The sequence below is a fragment of the Salvelinus alpinus genome, chromosome 7, assembly GCF_045679555.1.
Source record: "Salvelinus alpinus chromosome 7, SLU_Salpinus.1, whole genome shotgun sequence".
NCBI classification, from domain to species: Eukaryota; Metazoa; Chordata; class Actinopteri; order Salmoniformes; family Salmonidae; genus Salvelinus; species Salvelinus alpinus.
This window is the reverse complement of record NC_092092.1, coordinates 47,407,588-47,426,404: the sequence shown is the minus strand read 5'-3', so window position 1 is coordinate 47,426,404 and position 18,817 is coordinate 47,407,588. Positions and strand designations below refer to the sequence as shown.

General features: G+C 42.2%; 1 protein-coding gene across 15 annotated transcripts in view; it reads left to right on the top strand.

Moving 5' to 3' along the window:
* The first annotated feature begins 2,321 nt into the window (after window positions 1-2,321).
* The window catches only part of LOC139581102 (prominin-1-A-like), a 113,924-nt gene continuing 97,428 nt past the window's right edge, over window positions 2,322-18,817 (top strand). For 8 of the 15 annotated variants that reach the window (XM_071410516.1, XM_071410502.1, XM_071410504.1 and 5 more), the window contains exon 1: window positions 2,324-2,915. In XM_071410516.1, the coding sequence (XP_071266617.1) occupies window positions 2,678-2,915 (238 nt within the window). In that variant the 5' untranslated portion in view covers window positions 2,324-2,677. Of the gene's footprint in view, window positions 2,916-18,817 lie in introns of all 15 variants that reach the window. The other 7 variants (XM_071410508.1, XM_071410507.1, XM_071410505.1 and 4 more) reach the window with 4 other exon arrangements.

Genomic DNA, 18,817 nt, shown 5'->3' with positions numbered 1-18,817 from the left:
TCCTAGACATGAATGTACTTCGGTGCGAAAAGTGCAAATCAATCCCAGAACAACAGCGGAGGACCTTGTGAAGATGCTGGAGGAATCAAGTACAAAAGTATCTATATCCACAGTAAAACGAGTCCTATGTCGACATAACCTGAAAAGCTGCTCAGCAAGGAAGAAGCCACTGCTCCAACACTGCCATAAAAAAAGCCAGACTACGGTTTGCAACTGCACATGGGGACAAAGATCGTTCTTTTTGGAGAAATGTCCTCTGGTCTGATGAAACAAAAATAGAACTGTTTGGCCATAATGACCATCGTTATGTTTGGAGGAAAAAGGGGGAGGCTTGCAAGCCGAAGAACACCATGGTGGCAGCATCATGTTGTGGGGGTGCATTGCTGCAGGAGGGACTGGTGCACTTCACAAAATAGATGGCATCATGAGGATGGAAAATTATGTGGATATATTGAAGCAACATCTCAAGACATCAGTCAGGAAATTAAAGCTTGGTCGCAAATGGGTCTTCCAAATAGACAATGACCCCAAGCATACTTCCAAAGTTGTGGCAAAATGGCTTAAGGACAACAAAGTCAAGGTATTGGAGTGACCATCACAAAGCCCTTACCTCAATCCTATAGAATATTTGTGGGCAGAACTGAATAAGCATGTGCGAGCATGAGGCCTACAAACTTGACTCAGTTACACCAGCTCTGTCAGGAGGAATGGGCCAAAATTCACCCAACTTATTGTGGAAGCTTGTGGAAGGCTACCAGGAAACGTTTGACCCAAGTTAAACAATTTAATGGCAATGCTACCAAATACTAATTGAGTGTATGTAAACTTCTGACCCACTGGGAATGTGATGAAAGAAATGAAACCTGAAATAAATAATTCTCTCTACTATTATTCTGACATTTCACATTCTTAAAATAAAGTGGTGATCCTAACTGCCCTAAGACAGGGACTTTTTACTAGGATTAAATGTCAGGAATGGTGAAATACTGAGTTTAAATGTGTTTGGCTAAGGTGTATGTAAACTTCTGACTTCAATTGTGTATATATATATATATATAGAGATTACTGAATGTAAGTACATAATCTTCCTTTCAGAGGTGAATGTATCAAACCAGTTGCCATGATAAAAGTTTTTTGCTGTTGTGTACTCTCCTCAAACAATAGCATGGTATTTTTTCACTGTAATTCACTGTAATGTACTGTAAATTGGACAGTGCATTTAGATTAACAAGAATTTAAGCTTTTTGCCCACATGTCTATGTCCTGGAAAGTTTGCTGTTACTTACAATGTCATTCTAGTCACAATAGCGCACATTAGTAACAACTGTTCCGTTATAGGGACCCCAATCCCGTAGATCCTTAAGAGATTCTCAGGTATTGATTGTTTTCACAGCTTTCTATTCAGAAGAATGTAGAATGGTCTTAATGTAATGCTCGAATTCCTTATAGAAAACACGGAAGAGTGTTTTTTTTATTAGTGATTTTACATTTATGAATATTACATTTTGCCATTGGGAACACATTGGTTCCTTCGTAGGTGACGACAATCCGTGGTTTCATCTGCTTCATGGCCCACGTCCTATCAAGCAACTCTACCATCTCCATCGCAGGGCCGAGATCTGACAGGGGTGTCGCCATATACGACGAACCTCCGCCCTCCGGCAGAGGAACATCTGCATACAGTCCACCCACACCCGTCATCTCTTCTCTTCCTTTGACTTGGTCCTGCCGCTCTCTGGCTGCAGATGCTTGTGGTTGAGGCCTCTTCTTCCACTTCTTCTTCTTTTTTCTTGTTTCAGTGTTACCAGAGTCTTGTCTGGGGACTGGGGGAGTCAACAAGAAATATTGACTAGGCCCTTTCACAACAATATAAACATCTGGATATCGCCCAAGCCTACGTGGGTGATGGGTACTATATTTATTTAATATTATCTGAATCATATCAACTAAAACTGCCAATTTTTTGAGCAATCAATTAGTTTCATTTCTAAGAGATCAAATTATATTTCAACAAAATAATGTTTCAGGAATGCTAATCGTATCTGCTACTAACAACATAAACAATTTCAGAACAATCTGAGATGGTGGGTGTCAAAATCCTCTTTCTTGTTCTTTTTGAGGTGGAACAACCCAGTGGTGTTTTTACATATTGTATTTGTTTTAAACATGAATTGGTTAAAAAAGATGAGGAGGACCATCACTCGCCAGTCACTGGGTTTGCGCATTGATATGGGCTGGTGTGGATGAAATGCCAAGGCCGAATTATTGTCCCAGTCCGCCCCTGCCCGAGCCTCCCACAGCCAGTAGAGTGAATGAATGCGCACGCATTCTCTCGCGCAGCCATCCAACCCTTCCCGTTCCTCTAGCACACTGCACAGATGCTCCAGCCAATTTGACAGTCGGTCTGATATCATCTCTGAGGAACTGAGCGGTTGGAGGACCGGAGAAAATAAACACCCGGTTTGCGTCCATATAAGGAGCCACTGACCGTGGGAACGATGATAATCACGAATCCTTCCCCGGACAGCAGGACTTAAAACCTGCAGTCCCACTGCTCAACCCTTCCCTTTTATTTCCACATTTTAGTAGAGATACGAACCTAGCGACATTTTTGTACCATCTCCCTTGTTGTAGCCAATTTTAAACGCGTACATTGAGCTGACAGTGTCTTGGGACGATGTGGAAAACCGGTCTTCTTCTCCTCTTTTGGGGACTATTAACGTCTGGTGAACTCCAGCAAGAAGAAACGGAGCCAGAGCGCCGAAGTCTGCCACCGTCGGGAAAGTTGGATTTTGGTTATGTGCCTCAGGGAGTTTACCAAACCCTCGCCTATTACGAACCTGGAGTAATAGGGTTACTGTTCCACATGGTGCACGCGTTTCTATACGTCGTGCAGCCCAACCCGTTCCCGGAAGGTAAGTCATCGTTAGTGCAATGTTGTTTTGATGGCCATTGAGCTGTCCAATAACATTTCATGAGAATACACCGTAGGTAACTAGCTATCTAGCTTCAACCCATGATAAGCGCCACACAGTGAAGCACTTCGTCCACGTTTAGCGTCAACACCGTCATTTTCGTTTACAAAGTTTGCCAATGGCAAGAGAAGTTATTCTGTATGACACATGCGTGCAGAGATTTTTAAATCATCGCAGGAAACACTTTACTTTTTATTTGGCAGCTGTGAATATGTCACAGGTGTATGCAAAACATGCCCATCCAATGCGTAAAATTGTGTTTATTTGCATCAGATTTCTACATTCTTGTTGTGATTTAAATTCACCCATGCACATGTACGTGTCCACAGCCGACAGTATACTTGAAGAGAGTATTTTGCCTACAGTGTGCTGCCTGCCTGGGTCAACATAATTACACTTAAACCGACCCCTTATTGACTGTGCATCATGTGGTCACTGGTCACTAAATAGTCTGGGCACACAATTCACGAGAAAATGCCAAGACCCAATGGGGATGGAATGGGTTGGACGGTGGACCGTTGGTCCAATTGAATGCAATTAGGCCTAACTTTCCATATACTCAAATAAGGTGTCTTTGAAGTAAGTATTGTGTGGTCACTTGAATTGAGGGGTTGGTAGACAAGACCGCCCCCATCTCAGTGTTCATAATCAATTAGTAAATCTGGAGATTAGGAGTGTCTCCCTGTGTCACAGATTTAACTAGGTAATCCCATAATCTGGAATGCCATATGTTGCTGTGCTTTTAGTTTCAAGGGTTGTCAGAGGCATTCGTTGATGTATGGCTCAAACTCACTTACACAATGGATGTTCAATTTGTTCATTGGATATCATTGTTGGGTTCTATTACACATCTATAAGTAAAGTTGAAATCCCATGTTAGAGACAGTGGGGTTTGTATTGTATAAACTGGCTATAGGAATTCTTCTGGACAGTGCCTTAAAAATGTTCCATGAATGCTAAAAAAAAAATGAACACCGAAATTAATTATGACCATTATTAGACCATTATTATTATTATTAGGCAATATATTTTATCCATATTACTGTAGGGGGTTTCATTATTATTTCAAATGAATCCTATGCTTAATTGAAACCAGATAGCCTCAGCTGTACAGTCACATGTCTGCCAATTAATTGGGACATTAAAATGCACACATGGAGATTTAGCATGATAATCCAGTGATCTTGTCAGGCCTATTTTGATTGGACGGGACAGGCTGTACCAGCCCCTAATGCTTCCCCATAACACTGCCGTAAATTATCATACTTAAGTGTGGCAGTGGACAATTTTCAAAGAAAAATTCAGCTTGATTTCTGATTTCTTAATGCATTCATATAAAATGTATGATATACCTGTTCCCCTAGATTCATTTATTGGTGTACCACGGCCCCCAAATCAACAATCAGGGCTGTAAACTCCCAAAATATCCCATTTGAAACCAATAGAGGCCAAATAATTAGTTCAGGTGGGAGGCAACAGAATTACAGGCAACTGCACCAAAATCCCTAATTCAGACTTCTAATTATCCTTACACCTCTGAAGACTCTAGCCACTTCCTTGCCAGTCGGAAGAATTTAAGTGTTTTATCTCTGAACACTCAAAAGCTAGTTTTTCCACCGACAATGGGATAAGAGGAACCATGGGATGTTAACAGCACTCGGTGGATACCAGAGATCCTGACTGCCAATGTGTCCAGCCTGATACATGCCATTAAGTTATCCTGACACTCACACCTCACCATTGCCGCCCCCCCAAAAATAAGTAATGAAATCAGTTAAATAAATAAACAATTAAAATACATTTTCACTGCATTGCCCACCAACCCCAAAAAGAACACGTGTTCAAAAGTCAAGCAAATTATAAAATACAACATCGAATGAAGTAACAAATATGTAAAGTGTGCAACATTATGCATAAATAAACAAAAAAATATTCCCAAACCCCCTGCAAAAAAATAAGTAATGAAATAACAAAACAATAAAAATGGCCAGCTCTAACAGTGCAATCAACACACATTCATAGTAAAAATACACAATATCAAGACATTTATATTAAAGTTATAAAGGGTTGTGAAAACAAGAGGGTAATGTTCTGTGTGTGTGTGTATACAGTATGTAACGGTGGGTGAGTTGGAGTTGGTGCAACAAGTTGAGAAGCAGGTGTGAAGAGTTTTTGAAAAGTATTTGGGCAAATACTTCGTATTTGCGTCGTATACATTTTAATATTTTAGTAGATTTCGAAGACGCTCTTATGCAGAGTGACTTACAATTAGTGCATTCATCTTAAGTTAGCTAGGCGAGACAACAACACATCACAATCGTATCATGTACATTTCCCCCCAACAAATTATTTATCTGCAAAGTCAGTGCTAGTAGGAAATTACAAATGGGGGGGGGGGGGGGTCATGGGCAAGGTGAGAGTTAGTTAAGATACTCTTCAAAGAGGTAGGGTTTCAGAAGTTTTCGAAAGATGGGCAGAGACTCTGCTTGTCCTGACTTTAGGGGGATTAGGGCTAGGCGGTACACTGTATTTTACTATATACCGGTATTGATGCATGGACCGGTTTGGGTTTTATTTGAATGGTTGGTTTGTTAAATGTGATATGCCGTGTGTAACGTTCATTTTTTATAGTTTACACCGCTACTTGTGTCATTCCTATTAAAGCAGCCCCCCCGCACCTCTCTGATTCAGTGTGGTTGGGATAAATGCGGAAGATACATTTGTTGTTCAACTGACTAGGTATCCCCCTTTCCATTTCCTCTCTCCATGCCGCTTTCCACACAGACCTAGCCCCGTCCCGTCACTCAAGGAGCGCATTTGTTGTTGCTTGACCACAAAACTTGCCAAGGAGGTGCAGTTCCCCTTGCGTTCAGTCTGCATGGTCAATGCAGCACATGCAACAATGTTGATGACGATATTGTTTCCACTTCTTAATATAAATCCACAAGCATTCTATAATTACACTATTAGTTTGTTTCTTACATCTGAAATCAGCTAGTTTGTCTTTTCTTGGCAAGTTTTAGCTAAATCGTGTTATCAGCTAATGCTAATTGCTAATTGCTAGTTAGCTGGCTAACACAGAGCAAACATAGCTAGCTAATACAGCCTGATACCAGTGCAGGTGTCGGCCTAAATCAGCATGTTGATCGTTCAACAGTATCTGCTAAATCAAAGAGGAATAAGCAAAGCATGAATATGTTCGCTACATGAAGAAACATTTAATGTAGCCAAAGATTATAGGATCCGCTAGGAAAAACTGACCATGACATATTCTATTTCCATGATTCCAACAGTTCACCCAAGTGTATTGATCTAAATCGCAAGTCAAATTGCAATTGCAACGTTTGCTATTGCAAACTACTACGTGGCAGTGTGTAAGTGATCTCAAATGAGTGCAGGAAATGCAGAAATTGATGGAAATGCAGGAAATTATTTTAATTTTAAGTTTCATTGAACAGTGTAAAACAATCAGAATGGAGAAAGGCCCATTGAAATGCATGTGTTGCCACCGTAGAGTCACGCACTACTCAAAGCAAATTTAAAACTTTTATTATTAAAAAACATAAGATACGTCATAAGTCACATTTTTTTTTAAATACTGTCATATGATATTTTGGCCATATCGCCCAGCCAGGACAGAGCAGAGTTTTGACTGGGCTGAGTGGGAGCTGCCTTCCCACAGGGGTCCGAGGGCCAAGAGACCAAGAGGTGGTGGAATGAAGTGCTCTGGTTGGGATGTAGGGTTTGAGCGTAGCCTGAAGGTAAGGAGGTGCAGTTCCCCTTGCTGCCCCGTAGGCAAGAACCAGGGTCTTGAAGATGATGCGAGGAGGTGGGCCGACATCCAAGCTGAGATGTCTGCCAGTCACGCAGAGATGCTTGTCAAGAGATGCTTGAGTGCAGGAAATGCAGAAATGTTAAAAGTGCTGAAATTTGTTTTGGTTGAAGTTGAATTGAACAGTATAAAACAAATAAAGCAATCAGAATGGAGAAAGACTCATTGAAATCACTTAGAATGTATGTGTTGCCACCCTAGGGTTCCTCACTACTCATAAAGCAAATGTAGAACTTTTATTATTCAAAAACTAAAAATAACGTCAAATACCTCCAATTTAAATAAAAAAAATACAGTGATATAATATTGTGGCCATATCGCCCAGCCCTAGCCCTGTGCCACCACCCCGACCACCAGATGCTCTCGGACTATGACAGAACACATAGTCAGATGACGAGAGAGCAGCTGGAGTAGCAGTGTTCTCTTGGGAGAACCATGTCGCCGTCACGGCCAAGAAGTCAAGGGACCGAAGAGCAACATAGGCTAAGATGAACTCAAAGGATCAAATGAGTTCCAAACGCTACCGGAGACTAGGAATTCCAGATGGGTTGTGCGCGCAGGTAACACTAAATTAGAAGGGTTGCAGCCAGGAGCAAACTGAGATGGGAAACACAAACTTGCCAAAGCTACAAAAGAGCAAAATGAGATCATCAGAAAATAACTAGGTAAGATACTCAAGTGAGAGTGTGGTGGGAGCCTGGGAGCCTTCCTCAAACAACTCGGCAGAATGTCTTTGTTTTGGCAACAACACTGCCACTTAACAATACAGCCACTTTTAGTACTAGCACTAAATGCCTAGCAGAGGTGAAGACACACCTCCCAGCACTGAATGCTGATTGCCTGGCAGAGCTGAAGAAAACACTCCCTACAATACAACACTCCTACAAATCAGCAAGACTGTTACACAAGTAGGCCTATAACTAATCCAAGTCCACAACGACAGTCACAAGTACTGAGCAATCAGACAGTTTATAGACTACTAGGTAAAAGACAGCGCTTAAATTCAATTGCCCTAGCAAGACAATACCCACAGCTACGTGTGGGAGATGACGCAAAAACAGGTGTAGACTAACAGTGAAATGTTTACTTACAGGTCCTTTTGCAACAATGCAGAGTTATAAAATGAAAGTGACATAAGGAGTAGATATACAGTGAATAACGAACAAGAACAAAGTAAAAAAATAACATGGCTATATACAGGGAGTACCAGTACCAAGTCGATGTGCAGGGTTACGAGGTAATTGAGGTAGTTATGTACACATAGGGGCAAAATGACTAGGATAGAGAATAGTCAGTAGCAGCAGCAAATGTGGTGAGTGAAAGTGTGTTGTGTTCTTTGTGTGTGCATAGAGTCAGTACAAGAGAGTTAGTGTAAAAAAGGGTCAATGCAGGTAGTCCAGGTAGCCATTTGATTAGCTATTTAGCAGTCTTTCGTAGTCTTATGGCTTGGGGGTAGAAGCTGTTCAGGGTCCTGTTGGTTCCATACTTGGTGCACTGGCACCGCTTGCCGTGCAGTAGTAGAGATAGCAGTTTATGGCTTGGGTGTTTGGAGTCTGACTATTTCTGACCCATGCCAAATCTTTTCAGCTTCCTGCGGGGGAAGAGGTGCTGTCGTGCCCTCTTCACAACTGTGTGGGTGTGTGGACCATGTTAATTCCGTAGGGATGTGTACACCGAGGAACTTTTCAGGCTGTCTGTGGTGTATTGCACAATCATTTGTTCTGGGTAGGTCTGCGCTGGATGTGCATGGTTGCTGCGGTTTTAGTTCTGACGGCGCCTTTTCTCCCCATAAGCATGCTTGGCCGTTCTCCGGTCTGCTGACACAATCAGGTCCTCAAACTCAGGGGAGATTATTAAAAATGCGTCGGGATCCTCTGAGTCTGTCTCCACATCAGACATCATGTCTTCAGTTGCCCCCCGCAAATCACTGCTTCTCTTCAGCAGAGACTTATTTTGACTGACTGGCCAGAGCCTGTGAAATTACAGACGACAATAAGTTATTCTGCCTAATTAACAAATGGTCTTCAACTCTGGAATGATAATATAAAAAAAAAGCCTAAAGAAGTACACACACTAAAAGCTGTGGAACAAGTCTCAACTTTTCAAAATTCAGTACTGCACTTCAAAATGTATGGATTGGTTTACATTTATAAACGAACCTGTCTCTGGCGACGCCGCCTTTGCTTTTTGATGTCCTTTGCTCTGTCCGGGGTGTCCGACGACTTATGCCGATCATGCTCTAATTCCACTGGGCATTCAACTGATTTCAAAACGCGGTCCTCCAGAAAGTGGAGAGCAACACTTGCAGTTCTACTACGTGATATCTTTCAAAAAAGTTGCGTTAGAAAGGATTACCTACACATACTGACCAGCTCATATTATAGACAGAAGCCTGCTACATGGCAGACCAATCTGAACTCATCTCTCGGCATGTCCAGCCCATCCATTATCTCAGCCAATCATGGCTAGTGGGAAGGTCGCCAACTTTTTCATGGCTTAAGATCTTTGACCTCCTAGAGCCGGCAAATCAAGACTGGTCGAGCTCTGTTTTTACTTCTGACTTCTCAATACTGCTTCTTATCATTAAAGATATTCCGACTTACATGTACGCACTCGGAAACAGGCCATTTTGCGCAGTGGTTGGGATGGAGCTCACCACGCCTAAGTAATGATAGGGGAAACACTTCTTGCACTGGCAGAGGTGGTTAAAGGGTGTTCTCCTCCCCAGCACATTAGAGTAAACCATCATGACTATGGCACAGTATTTTCTCTTGGTTACGTCATCACAAACTGGTGCCGTGAGTACTGTTATAGACGATAATGCTTATGTCCATAACATCCATCATGTTGTTACGATTTACGGGAGTAGCCGACATCACACAGCTGAACTGCGATATGATACCATGCTGTTGTTAATGACACCTTCTCTCCACTACCCGCCAACCTGTAAGAGCTGTTATTAGCAATCTAGCAACATTTGTCAACTTGTCTGTCACTTCCACCCACTCATGCAACCGTAGTGCTATCTGACACATACGGCCATACCCATGCACATCACCCACACATAAATCACACCGCAATAGAACCTGTACAGTAAATGTCTCATTCATGTTGTCACATTTCTGTCATCCTATAAAGGTGCCTCCATTTGCTGTCGTTTCAAACCATTTTTACTTATTTTAGTAGAACTGTTCTGTAACATAGGTCACTCTAAACTTAAGACAAGATGTGAATTAGGTCTTCTCATGCAGTTTCTACTGTCATTCCGAATCTGTCGGTGTGAGACTAGGCTAGGGGGATTATGCTAACTACAGCCATGCGAATCCTGGTTGGAAAGTGCTCTGTGACAAATGGAAGGTTCTCTCATTAACGGCACAATTCGCAAAGTATGTTTGATTTCCCCTCTCCCAGAAGTAGCTATGACAGGTGTAATATTGACTCCGTGGACTGGACACAGCAATTCGGCGAGAAACAGGAATTAGTTAAGGCTAGGTAACAGTTGCCAGGGAAACACACACACACACTGGCAGTCGCCAATGTATTTTAATTCCCCTGATTTTGCTCTACATACAGGGCTTTCAGAAAATATTCACACCCCTTGACTTTTTCCACATTTTGTTGTGTTACAGCCGGAATTTAGAATGGGTTCAATTGAGATTTTGTGTCACAGATCTACTACACAATATTCCATCATGTCAAATTATGTTTTTAAAGGGGTGTGAATACTTTCTGAAGGCATTGCATGTCTGCAATGCGCTCATTTGATAAAAAAGGGTGAACTGAGACAGAGTTTGGAGGCAACTGCAGCATTCTTGCGGTTTTAGCAACTCATATTTCCACTGTGCTGCAGGTGCTTCGCTGACAGACGCAGCTCCTTTCAGACCCAGTATTGAGTGTATCTAGTACTAAAATACATTGTTTTCACGGACATGATGTTTTTTTTTGTTTAACGCATGACAGGAGAAAGCGTTACATTTTAGTAGACCCTAGCCATTGAAATACAGCATACTACGGAAGCTCAACAGTCACACATGATACGCTACACTGTAGATGGCCTATGTTATGTTTCTGCAGTGTACTACAAGGCACGGTGTCTGAAATGTCCATTATGATATGAATATGTTGATACCTATGTTTTTGTGGAATGCGAAAGGCAGCGGTGGGATGATGGGGCAGGGATTGGTCAGCTTGTCGTAGATCGCATCAGCAGCGGGCATCATCTGTGGTCACTTCTAAATCACAACGGTCTCCCTCCTTAGCTCTGCTGGGTCCTCTCAGGACAACATGGCTGTGTCTGAATGTCCCTGCTATGTACTCTTTACTAAAAGTGTAGGAACAGTATTCATAACACACCGTTTTGTGAAAATGTATACAGTAAGCTATAAATATGAGCCTATGACTGACTCAGCCATACATATGGAGCAGGAGTATGTGTCATTGTCTATCCCTATTTGTTTTTTCCCCCTGACTGAACACGGCCCCTTTTTCCAGTTGCATTGCATTGTGGGTCTGAAATTGCGATACACTTCCCGAGTGCTGTTCATCAAATTCCCGCTATGGTACACAGTGAAATGAGCATGACATCCTGTCCATTTCAATTGGTTGCTTGTCACATTCCGATAACACTCCTCGTGAGTGGGACGCAATCAAAAACAGCTATCACTTGCTTGTCAACCCAATACATGGAAGCATATCTGTGTCTAGAGCTCAGCCTTACTGTTACTGTAACAGGACGTGAAAATGTGAGTGGGCTGGATGTATGACGCAGTTTCTTGGTGTGTATCCGTGCCTGTCACACACAGTCATGTCACTGTAGTGACTGTGGTGCCCGTAGTGTGGTAATGCTTCAAGACAGCCATGGGCATAGACTTACTTGCCTAACATAATGCCAGCTGAACGCCTGTGGCAAAGTGGCACTCTGTCACGTAGCTAAGTAGGCCTATGCATTCGCCTGCACCATATTGAGTCATTTCCTTCCGTATGTTTTCATTATTTAGGCTTTGTTTATAGACTTAATGTACTTTTAGCCCATGTGATGTAGGCTATAGGCTAACGTCTTGAAATAGACTGACAAAGAGTATGACAAAGTGTAGCTAGCTGGACATAGTGTACAATGGGCTCAAATTGCATACTATGTAATATAAGCAAATAAATCAACATGAATCTGTCATTCAGAGCCTATCATTATGGGTTGTTTAGTGTTTGCTACTCCATTGTGTAGCAACAGTTGCGACTAGGCTAACTATGGCCCACTCACTGTTCATTGTCGATATCAAAATAACACAATTTTTTTACCGCGATCCTGATATAACCTACTGCCAAACCAAAAGACGAAATCACTTCAAGAATGTAATGATTAAAAAAATGATATAATATACAGACTAGTGTGAGGCATGGAAATGAGTCACTCATACACCAACAATGGCTGGGACAGGTGCTTGGAGTCATTATACATACTGCTTTGTGTGATATATTTAAAGGCAACTGGATACAGCACAAACAGAAGAGCTGTCCTAAATGGTGGCCCGTTACATTGATTCTACTTTTATTGAGGTATTAGTGATAATTTTGTTTTCATGAGCTACTTGCTTTGTGTGTGTTACAGCACAGACGGCATTTATTTGTAATGATGCATTGGACATAAATTGATTGCAAACGTGTAACGGCTGTCATATTCGTTCTCCTCCTCAGACGAGGAGGAGCCTGGATCGGACCAACACGCAGAGAGGTATGTAGACATAATGATTTATTAAATGAAGACGAAACACGAAGAACACTTGAATAAACTACAAAACAACAAACGACGTTAAACAGACCTGAACTTGTGAACATAAAAAACAATGAACGCACGAACAGGAAAGAACGAACGAACGAGACGAGACAGTACCGTGTGGTGCAACAAACACAGACACAGCAACAATCACCCACAAACAAACAGTGAGAACAGCCTACCTTAATATGGTTCTCAATCAGAGGAAACGTCAAACACCTGCCTCTAATTGAGAACCATATCAGGCAACACATTTAACCCCACATAGAAACACATAACATAGACTACCCACCCAGCTCACGTCCTGACCAACTAAACAAAGTTAAACAAAGGAAAATAAGGTCAGGAACGTGACAAAACGGGGTCGCGGACCATCAATAATAGCCAAGCAGGAGCTACAATGCATTTGGAAAGTATCCAGGCCCCTTGACTTATCCACATTTTGTTACGTTACAGCCTTATTCTAAAATGTATTTCATCCCCCCCTCAATCTACACACAATACCCCATAATGACAAAGCAGTTTTTAATGACAAAAAAGTTTCCCGAATTTTTTTCAAATGTATAAAAAAAGAATGTAAATATCACATTTACATAAGTATTCAGACCTTTTACTCAGTACTTTGTTGAAGCACCTTTGGCAGCGATTAAAGCCTTGAGTCTTCTATGATGCTACAAGCTTGGCACACCTGTATTCGGGGAGTTTCTCCCATTCTTCTCTGCAGATCCTCTCAAGCTCTGTCAGGCTGGATGGGGAGAGTCGCTGCACAGCTAATTTCAGGTCTCTCCAGAGATGCTCGATTAGGTTCAAGTCCAGGCTCTGGCTGGGCCACTCAAAGACATTCAGAGACTCGTCCCGAAGCCACTCCTGTGTTGTCTTGGCTGTGTGCTTAGGATTGTTGTCCTGTTGGATGGTGAACCTCAAATTAAATTAAATGACATTTTATTTGTCACATACATGTGCTTAGCAGATCTTATTGCGGGTGTAGCGAAATGCTTAGTTACCGCCGCTCTGATATCCAAAAGTTCTTCCCGGCTGTATGTAATAACACAAAAAATGTCCTAAGCGCTCGAAGCATGGCAGCCCTGTTCGTCGCCGCCATTATCAGGTCCTTCGCGGTCTGCAGCAGGTTTTCATTAAGGATCACTCTGTACTTTGCTCCGTTCATCTTTCCCTCTATCCTGACTCGTCTCCAGTCCCTGCCAATGAAAAACATCCCCAGAGTATGATGCTGCCACCACTATGCTTCACCGTATGGAGTGTGCCAGGTTTCCTCCAGATGTGACGTTTGGCATTCAGACCAAAGAGTTGAATCTTGGTTTCATCAGACCAGATAATCTTGTTTCACATTGTCTGAGAGTCTTTAGGTGCCTTTTGGCAAACTCCAAGCAGGCTATCTTGTGCCTTTTACTGAAGAGTGGATTCCGTCTGGCCACTCTACTATAAGGCCTGATTGGTGGAGTGCTGCAGAGATGGTTGTCCTTCTGGAAGGTTTTCCCATCTCCACAGAGAAACTATGGTGCTCTGTCAGAGTGACCATCGGGTTCTTGCTCACCTCCCTGACCAAGGCCCTACTCCGATTGCTTAGTTTGGCCGGGCAGTCAGCTGTAGGAAGAGTCTTGGTGGTTCCAAACTTCTTCCATTTAAGAATGATGGAGGCCACTGTGTTCTTGGGGACCTTCAATGCTGCAGAAATGTTTTGGAGCCCTTCCCAAGATCTGTGCCTCGACACAATCTTGTCTCTGAGCTCTACCGACAATTCCTTTGACCTTATGGCTTGGTTTTTGCTCTGACATGCACTGTCAACTGTGGGACCTTTATATAGACATGTGTGGGCCTTTCCAAATCATGTCCAATCAATTGAATTGACCACAGGTGGACTCCAATCAAGTTGTAGAAACATCTCAAGGATGATCAATGGACACAGGATGCACCTGAGCTCAATTTCGAGTCTCATCGCAAAGGGTCTGAATACTTATAAGGTATTTCTGGTTTTTATTTTTAATACATTTGCAAAAATTTACAAAAACCTGTTTTCATATTGCCATTAAGAGGTATTGTGTGTAGATTGATGAGTACATATTTTGTATTTAATCTATTTTAGAATAAGGCTGTAACATAACAAAATCTGGAAAAAGTGAAGGGGTCTGAATACTTTCTGAATGCACCGTATTTTGTTCCTACTATACAAAACAAATACCACGGTACTGGTTTGATTATTTGAAGCAAGTGATGCCTTTTTGTTAATTTACGCTAGGCTACGAAATGTCATACGAGTGTACCATTTATGCCGTTTTATGTAATGATATCATGTCATTTGTGTCCGTTGGGATAAAGCATTATCCGATGAAGAATTGATGATGTAGGCTAACCTATAACCGTTAATCCTGTTCTGCCAGGCTGTCGTTTCTCTCACCACAACGTCTTATAGCTTAACTATGTTGCACTGTCTTGAGGCCAGCAGCAATGGAGCATAGATTCATGTGCACAGTCTGCCAACAGTTGATATGCATGAGCTACAATATTGCCTGAAATCAACTCTCTGTCACTCCTCTCACTCAAGTGAAAAAACACTCGTAAAGATTACAGATGAAGGTTGAGTGAATTTCCTCGTCACGTTCAGAAATAACGCTGGAAACAAAATCCACTCCTTTTTGCAGACGCAATTTGTTCAGACGGCTCTCAACTTTTCAAAGCAGTTTGAAGGCAGAGCTCTTCTCTTCCGTGCAGTTTATAACTAACTAGGCCTACACATTCATTTCTCCTCGACTTTAAGCCAACGCTAGAGAATCCAAGATTAAGTCTGTCATATGAGCTCATGCCACCCCCTTTGTGATGGTTTCATTTGCATTTAAACCCCCCAGAAAAATACCTTTGCATAGTGTTCCACGTTAGTGCAGTAATAAAGAAAATAACTTGGTAACCCTGCAGGTACTCGATTCCGCCAAGGGGATGGCAGCCAAATCACTAGTGCTGAATGAAATGCTTAATTTTAGTGGAGCTACTTTCCTTCACATAGCTTTGGATGGGATTTCGCCCGAGCTGCAAGACAAAGAATTCTGAGAGTTAAGAGTGCTGAAAGGCTCCTAATTGCCCGCTTTTTTTCTCTGTAAAGTGAAGGATCATTCAGTATGCCAGCAAATCTGTATGTAGGAGTATGCTCTTCAACGGGGTGAAACAAATTGGACATAAGGTATTTCCTGTAATTCTGATCCAAGAGGCAAGCGCTGTGTCTCATTAATTGAAGCTCGCCTTACCAAACACTAGGCTGGCATATTGGCAGAGCGAGGATGGAACATATGATAAGAGATATGGCATTAAGATGTCCTGGGACTTTGAGCCTTTCAGGTAATGCTATTCGCATAATGTCACCAACATCGCTTCAATCTAGCATAGGTTCAATCTGCCAAAGAAAGAAAGGAATGTGATGAACCACAGAGAAAACAGAGGGAAGAAGCAGGAAATCCACCTAGAGATAGGAAGCAAAACAGTCAAAGATCCAAACAGGAAGACAAAGAGAGAAAAGAGGAAGAACAATATAAAAGATCAAGAGAAGCGGTGAAAGAAGGAGAGGGAGAAAGAATGAAATCGAGAGAGTGCTGCCACATCATGAAGCGGCTGTTGCGGCCATGTCTCGCTCGGGCACGTCATATATGGGTCAGCCCTGGGAAGCCGAGCAGGCGAGCAAGCCGCTGTCCTGGTGAATGGACGGCAAGTCATGCATCCTCTCCATCCTTTAGTTCAGCTTCATTGGCGGGCGCAGCCGTGCCCTCTGGGAGCTGGCACTGGGGACGTGGTGAGTTGTAGTTGCAGATGTGCTACAGTAAGGGTCAACCTGCCAACGCCTGAGATGACTACTCGGACGACCCACTCTGCGTGGCATCAGCTTCAGTGCTCCTTTAGAGTATTCTTTTAGCCGTACTGCGTTTAAGAGACAGGAGGCCCTCAGTTAAATGTATCACTTGATGGTCTGTGTCACAATGAAGAAGTGAGGTTAAGAGTGTATAATTTAGCTCTTGAGGACTGGGATTGGTTGGTGTCAGGGATATATCAATTATCTCTCTCAAACCAATGCTAATGCTAATTGGTTTAGGGCGCACCCTAATTATCCTTCAATTACTTTTTCACACAGACACTGAGTGTAGTACCTCTTTGCATGTGAATAGTTTTTCCCCAACACAGAATGTCAAATAATCAAAAAAGGTTAGCCTACTGATGGGACCACAAGTAGGGTCTACTTTAAATCAGATGGCGGACTGAAAATTGCCCATGTGCCGCATGTTTAAGACCCGTGCTCCTGATAGCAAACAACACATGATATCACAGCTCTATCTGTTTGATTGACAGTGTGTGGGGTGGATTTAGGTTTCCTTCTCTGATCAATAGGCACCCGCCCTCTGTAGTTAGAGTTGTCTGTCCTTCATTGTTGCCATGACACTGGTTTAGCTCCTGTAAACTGATGTTAATCAGGGATTGTGTCTACCTGCACCTCTGACGTGCATAGCCAATCCTCAGCCACCCACTGCTTTACAACCGTTAGCCTAGCTGTCCTTGAGCTGTTCTTGTCTATTAATGTTCTGTATAATGTCATAATTCATGTTTTGTGTGGACCCCAGGAAGAGTAGCTGCTGCTTTCGCAACAGCTAATGGAGATCCTAAAAAATAAATATATAGTGGGATACTGATTCAGATGACCTTTCCACTTTAACTTTTTTTGTGTGAGCCAATTAGCAGTTGGGCTAACCACAGTTAGCCACTGGGAGTGACGGTTTCCCACCTTCCCAAATCCCTATTTGTGAAATGTGTAAGATTTTCAGGACAACAGTTTTTCTGGCCTAGTTAGTAACCTTGAACATGGAACTAAAATAATACTGACAAATTCATAAAAAGTTGGCAATAAGTAGGGCATAAAGTTCCTAATGGGTAAACCCATGAGTTTGGGGGGGAAATAATGTGTTTAGGGGGGAATTAAGAAAAAAAGTGTCTGTTGGCAAGGCATTTCTTGGTTTACTATGTGAAAATCCTGAAAACTAGGCTAAACTTGGAATGTGTGATGCTCCACACCTTGCAGTAGGCCTAGGCCTAAAACTTGTACCGTACCGTACTGTGCCTAACACTTGGATGTGGTTCCAATCTCAACAGAACAACGTGTGGTCATGTAGTGTAACAATGAGCTCACGCTAGTTTTACACATTTGATGGTCTTTCATCCAATTCTCCATGACAATTTCTCTCCCTTGGGTTTTACTTAAGTGCTTTGAGTGAATCATGCAGCAACCAAAGCGGCAGCAATCAGGAGGTCATAACCCCGAACGAAAACTAGACTGAAACCATTCCCCTTTTTCCGAGCTCTGTGCTATGTGGCCTGTTACTCTTCTTTCCGCCCGCCACAGGGAATAATAATGATTACTCTTAATAAGGATGTAAAGAAGGGGAAATGATGTCTATGATGCTGCCTTCGGGGTGAAAAGACTCAAATCAATGAAGAGGAAAACATGAAGGAAAACATTGTCTTTATCAACCAAAGCCCCAACAAGACGAGCCATTTGATGAGCTATGTGGAAGAAATGTGTCCCTCTTGTGGATTTTTTTGTTTTTAAGGAAAATGACTAACAACAACAGGTTAAACTAATTTTGGCCAAGGAATCCGAGGAATAAGTTTAGACTATAAAAGACAATAAAATATAATATTGTTTATGTTCTTAACCCTGGGAAACATGGCTCATAGTCCACCAATTATCATTTTTTAATTTCAATATTTAAAATAAATAAATACACTCCAACTTAAGCTTTAAAACTGCAAAAAAAATAAAAAAAAATACAGGAAATTAGCTGGAAACGGCCACATTTTCTCTCCGATGCCAAGAGGCGGCCTTTAAAATGTTCCTTCCCAGGGCCCAAGACTTGGCTCGTCTGTCCATGCACTGCCGAAGTCGTAGTAAAACTCCTTGTATGCTATTTCTATCTCACTCGAGTTCTGTTCTGATGATGAGGGGGTCCCTACTGAATTTGCTGTCACAAAAGGCGTCCTAAGCCCCAAAAAGTTTGAGAACCCCTGCTTTAAATACTGTATGCATGAATGCATCTGCATGGTGAAAAAATGTGTATATGCCTTGCTTTCAGTCTTGCCAACTAGTAACTTTATGGCCTCTGCATTCATTCTAGCATCTTACTGTGTATGCGTGCTTGCCTGTCTGTCTGTCTGTCTGTATTTGTGTGTTTTTCTCAACTTGTCCATGTG